This window comes from Stereum hirsutum (assembly GCF_000264905.1).
Source record: "Stereum hirsutum FP-91666 SS1 unplaced genomic scaffold STEHIscaffold_48, whole genome shotgun sequence".
Classification (NCBI taxonomy): Eukaryota; Fungi; Basidiomycota; class Agaricomycetes; order Russulales; family Stereaceae; genus Stereum; species Stereum hirsutum.
Genome location: NW_006763178.1, coordinates 1 through 5,627, shown reverse-complemented (window position 1 = coordinate 5,627; position 5,627 = coordinate 1). Strand labels below are relative to the sequence as shown.

General features: G+C 52.4%; 2 protein-coding genes across 2 annotated transcripts; one reads left to right on the top strand and one right to left on the bottom strand.

Annotated features, from left to right (window-relative positions):
- Window positions 1-1,650: 1,650 nt before the first annotated feature.
- On the top strand, window positions 1,651-2,305 carry STEHIDRAFT_25659 (uncharacterized protein; the record flags this gene model as incomplete). The annotated part of the gene is made up of 2 exons (XM_007311796.1): window positions 1,651-1,848; window positions 1,913-2,305. Coding segments are annotated over 2 exons (591 nt in total), but the record flags the coding sequence as incomplete, so codon positions are not given.
- An 870-nt stretch (window positions 2,306-3,175) lies between these two features.
- STEHIDRAFT_164064 (uncharacterized protein) lies at window positions 3,176-5,496 on the bottom strand (the record flags this gene model as incomplete). The annotated part of the gene is made up of 4 exons (XM_007311795.1): window positions 3,176-4,213; window positions 4,271-4,278; window positions 4,333-4,629; window positions 4,683-5,496. 4 exons carry the CDS (start codon window positions 5,494-5,496, stop codon window positions 3,176-3,178), a joined length of 2,157 nt encoding a protein of 718 aa, XP_007311857.1.
- Between the last annotated feature and the right edge of the window lie 131 nt (window positions 5,497-5,627).

Genomic DNA, 5,627 nt, shown 5'->3' with positions numbered 1-5,627 from the left:
GTTAAAATTGAATCACGTACCGTTTGTTTGGATGTTCAAAAAATGTAAGAGGTCGGGGTGTTTATCTTGAGGTCCTTCGTAAGAGAACAGAACCCGTAAGCCTGCAGAGGCTACGGAAAGTGATTCACTAAGCGTAAAGGTGTACAAGATAAAGCTAACTACTCCGAACGCTCGATGGTCCAACACCAGCCCCCGCGCATCAGCCACAACTATACAGTATTACGTCAGACAAGATAGATGGATGCGCTTTCCAGCACACCCATCTTATCTTATCCCGGGAACGCCCGCCGGTACCGCTAAGGTATAAGGCTGTCGCCTTACACTCAGGCTCCCAGTTCGCGTAACAGTCCAGAAGTTCTTGTTTGGTACAAGGTGTCATCCAGGGGCCATCGTATGAAGTGCCCTCTTTGGAGGCATCGGAAGCAAATGCTACGACATTCACGACAGTACCCTGAGAGATCGAGTAGCTGACGACGTGCTATGGACAGGCTGTAAGTCAGTGTGTCATAATGATAAGAATAATCAATAGTATTACCTTGGATTTTCCACAATACTATCGGCCGTGACAGTCACCTCGACGTACGACAATGAGGTCAGATTAAAAAGCTCACCATCATAGGGGTATCAATGGTTCTATGATTCACGAGTTTCTCTACCGGTATGAGCCCTCTGTATGCGATGGTCCCACTCCAGATGGGCTCAATGAAGTCGGCCAGCTCAGGCTGTTCGTTTCGGGCTAGGTCCTGAAATATCTGTGCCCTAACTGTCGACTTGATTCCGTCGCATCCTACCAATAGATCACACACAGTCTCGTCGCCGTCGTCGAACAGAAGGGAGAGTCCACTCGGAGTGACATGAGAATATGCGCTGAGCCTTTTCTGAAAGTGAACCACGCCGGCGGGCAAATAGCGGATAAAGGCCTCCAGGAAATGCGCCCTAGAAATATGTGAACCGAAGTCGAAGAAGCAGAAGAACAGTCAGTTTTCGGAAAGTGATTGAACACACCTGTGAAAGCGGATACAGCCATCTGCCAGGAGAAAAGTGCAATGAGCGGCAAATGCATTCCATAGGCCCAACTTGAAGGGGCTCACAAGGCAATTCGAAGCGTTCGAAGCTGAAGCCTTCCGTAGGTGTGTCTGATCTTCGATAGTTACGATTCCATCAGTTTACGAATGAATTGTGCATACATGATTTCTTTTGTTTCTTTTCTTTGAGCATGGACCCCCGCCTTCGTTTTCGGGATTATCGAGCAGAATTCACACGGTTTGTGTGGCGGGTGGCCACTGGTGCGTCGTTCACGTTTGCTTTCGCTCTCTCATGTCCATACACTCCTTTTCGCCCGGCATAGTGACTTATGGGTCTTAATATGATGAGGCCGTCGATTCTCAACGCGTACGAGGCTTGTTTGAACATGATTTATGTGTGTGTTGATTTCTGACACAAACCTCCCCATCTGTAGCCATCCGATTCATGCTCAGAAACATAGCATGCCTCCATGAGCAGAGAAGAGTGAACAGCACCGCCCCACGAAGGTGTCCCTACGCCTATGTCAGCCTATGGTGCATCATCTCTTTCTCTATTCACCCATACAATTTATCTGACGATTCTCCTGGTACATCGATCCCATACGCTCCCTTCTTTCCATTGACAGTCGAAATCGGCTTGGGTAATACCGACAATCGTTTCCCAACGGGGAACAATGAGCTATTATTACGAGGCGCAATCGGCTGGAATAAGGACGAACACAGCTTGGACAAGAAGGGCGCAAGCAAAGCCGACGTTACGAACCTTCTTGAGAGTGCCGGGTTCAGCAAGTCGAACCCATACTATATCGTCCCCCAAGGCCGTGTTTGTGTCCCTTTACTCTCTATACATCACGTCTGTATATTGACTGGCGTCTCTTACGCGTTAGATCACCGCCCTGACCAATGCGAAAGACCATGAGCGCCTCGCTCTTCTCAAAGAGGTGGCTGGCACTAAGGTCTATGAACAACGCCGCACCGAATCCCTCCGCATCATGTCCGAGACAGAGGCCAAGCGGTCCAGGATCAGCGAACTGCTCGATTACATCGACACGCATCTTACAGAGCTCGAAGAAGAGAAGGAGGAGTTGAAAGAGTTCGAGGAGAAAGATAAGGATAGGCGGTGTTTGGAGTACGCGCTTTGTCAGAGGGAGTTGGAGGAAGTCGCGGCTGCGTTGGAGGAGATTGAGGAGGAGAGGCGGGGAGAGGTTCATGGTGCGAATGTGAGAAGGGAACAGTTTGCGGATCGGGAGCAGAGGATACAAGTACGTTCTTCTCCCACTTCGTAAATGTTGCTTTGTTGAAGTTTGCTTTGCTCTCAGACCCTCGAAAAGACGATCTCCGAATCGAAACATTCCCTGAGCACGCTCAAGCTCACCCAACATGGTTCAGCCAGCGAGCTCAACGACCTCGTCCGCACGCGCACCAAACTTGAATGCCTCGTCACCAATCAGCAAGTCGCAGACCAACGTGCCGGCGGCCAACGCACCACTCTCCGATCCGAACTCACTCACATCGAAGAATCCATCGCTTTCAAAGAATCTGCCCTCGCTGCTCTTCATCCACGTTGGGAGGCACACTGTGCTCAGGATGCGGAACAGCGCCGGGCGTTGGACCAGGCGAGGGGGAGATTGCAGGCTTTGCATTCAAAGAGAGGGAGATTGGACAGGTTCAGGACGAGAGCCGAAAGGGATCTATTTTTTGCAGCAGGAGATAGCGTCGATCGAGGTGCATAGGACTGCACAGGGCAGGGCGTTGCAGACCACGAAGCCGGAACTCGAGGTAGCGAAGACGGGGCTGAGGGAGGTGGAGGAGCAGTTGAAGTGGTTGGAGGAGAAGGGCGAGGATTCGAGGGCGAGAGTAAGGGAATTGATGGATGAGATGGGAAAGGCGCAGGAGTCTGATGCTGAAGGAAAAGAGGAAGGATCTGTGGAGGGAAGATGCCAAATTGGAGACCAGCAAGACGCATGGGAAGGATGAGTTGAGGACGGCAGAAAGGACGCTGGTGAGTATGATGGATAGGGTTCGTGGTCATCGTCTTGGGCTACAGCACATCATCAGCTAACGATTGACTCAGAGGCAAGAGACTGTCTTCGTGAGCATGGAAAAGGGGCGTCAGTATTCACAGTGTACGATAGAAACAATGGAATTGCTTACTCATGTGCCGCACACCAGAGCCTTCTCACTTCCTTGTCGGCAATGCGGAATGCTTTTGGCGCCGCCTTGGCCAAGGGGTCCATCGCAGTGGGGATGAGCCCGAATGAGGACGTGATAGTAGTGACGCCGCGGTATACCGTCTTCTTCATCCTGGGAAGACACAGAAAACACCCATACACGTCCGGACAGTAACGTCTGTTCCCATCGAATACCCGCAGTTGAGCCAACTCGTGCTGTGGATCATCGCTGAGAGCGATGTGGAGCAGATTGTCGATTCCAACCCAGGCCATAACATGGAGTCTATCTTGATCATCCTCTGCAGCACCCCACGCTGCGACAAAGCCTGGAGATGCGATCTGTCGCTCCCCTCCTAGCTGTCGCTCTACCTTAAACCCGTCCCCAATTAAGACTCCCAACCAGCAAACATATTTGAAGTGACTATGCTTGTCACCAGGGAACCGCACCTTCTGCGCAAGTAGATACCTCCCGAGTTTCATTGGCGAGTTGGTAGAAGCGAGCTCCAGCGCACGAGTGGGGTCCTGTTTTCCCGTTTTCCCGCTACTAACTCGATTTTTGATGTGAAACTGCTCCAAACTGGCCTCGCCCGCAGGAGACAGGTGAACGCGGAGGGTGTCCTCGACAGTGGCGAGTGTACGTGCAAGAGACGACCCTCCGATAGCCCAAAAAAGTTGTTTGCGAGTGTACATGGTCCATCCTGTCTCGTCATCCCCCGCGTGGAGCTGCTTTACACTGCAACTTTGTACGATTGGTGGAGGGAGCGTGATCACGACCTTGGTGGGGTCAGCGGCGTCCTTGATGACGATTTCAGCCGTATCCGGGTCGACGCACGCCAGGACAAAAGTGAGCTGGTCTTCATATGCCGTGCGCCACCTGGCCGAAAGCTGCACACCCTCCCCATCCTTCCCAGGTAGTGTCGATCCAAAGCAAATCCGGGAAATGGGCCTGTCGCATATCATGGCCCAGGAAGTGGTGTATACCGTCGTCGGATCGAAGTCAATCTCTGTGTCAGACCACTGTGTATGCCGACCATTCCCTGGTCTTTTGTCAAGTCTGCCATGCTCCTTTCACACCTCAAGCGCTGCCGCAATAAATCAGCCGCATGAGCCAGGCGATACAAATGAAAGCTACGAACCCCTAGCAGGTACCTTCCCCAGCTTGATGTCGCGCTCAAACATCCGCTCGAACTGGTCGGTCCATGCTGCACACAATTCCAACCGGTGACACCAGAGAACCCGATGCTCGACGTGGGAGTAGATTCGGACAGCTTGACCGCCGTTTGCGAGCTCCAGTAGGCACCCCGCTGCACCTCTCTCTCCCGTTTGATGAAGGGATAAACTGCGATTTCCAATGGTCATCATCTTGCCCGAACATGCTGGGAAGTAGGCACCCCTCGAAGAGACTCCATCGTACTTGTCGCTGAACAGCGACCCTGTTGATCATTGTCAGGTTCAACATCTACAGAAAACGGGCGGAGAATCATACATTCCGGACTAACCCCTCTGCATTCCCCCCCGAGGTAGTTGAGTACGTTCTCCGGCCTAGAGCTCCGTAAAAACGTAATCAAGGCCCACTCGATGTCGTGGCGGAGGTGAGCGCCGGTTGAAAGGGTCACAATGCCCTTGCAGGCAACGATCGGGGTGGCGAAGAAGGAGACGCTGGATGATGAGCTTAATGAGGTCCCCGGTCCAAAGACTGCATATAGTGTCATGCTGATGTGATCAATAAGGTCGAGGTCTTTGGCAGCGTAGCGACCGAGTAGGTCTTTCGTGGATTGCCCGATGTAGTACCGGACGATCGTCTTGTCCTTACATGCCGCAAATGTATCCCTCGCAACTTTAATCCATTTTGTGCATGTGGGGCGTTCCATGGCCTCGGTCAAATGTCTCACTATCTCCTCTCGATCCCCACTAATGCCCATCACATACACTATGTCCTTCTCCCGGCGGCTCGGGAGTTGTCCTGATACCGGTGCAAAGATCTGTGCGAGGCCCGCCACTCCCACCGCACGCTCGCCCTTGCGCCAATCGAGAAGCAATTGCACTCTTTCAGCTGATGGCAGAGGCGGGATTGAAGTCGTAGTTGCAGAATTTATAGGAGTGGCTGGCGGGAGAATGCATGATATGATGTTGGCTACGGCCGCGTCTGGCACTGCTCGGGGATGTCTTTGGTTGCGGCCGGTCACGATGAGGAGCGCTGCGAACCACTGAATGCATTTAGCAGGTTCTTCCGGGGGCTCGCCAATGGAGTTCCGAATGGTATCACAGAGGGTTTTGGCACTGGCAGGGACCAAGATCATTGTGGGCGGACTGAGGATCTAGTAAGGAATGTAGATCAGCACAACGTTCTCAGGCAATCCGCTTAGGACCCCAATGCGCAAGATCGAAAGGAGACTATCAACATGCAAATACCTTTGCAAAGTGACGAGAC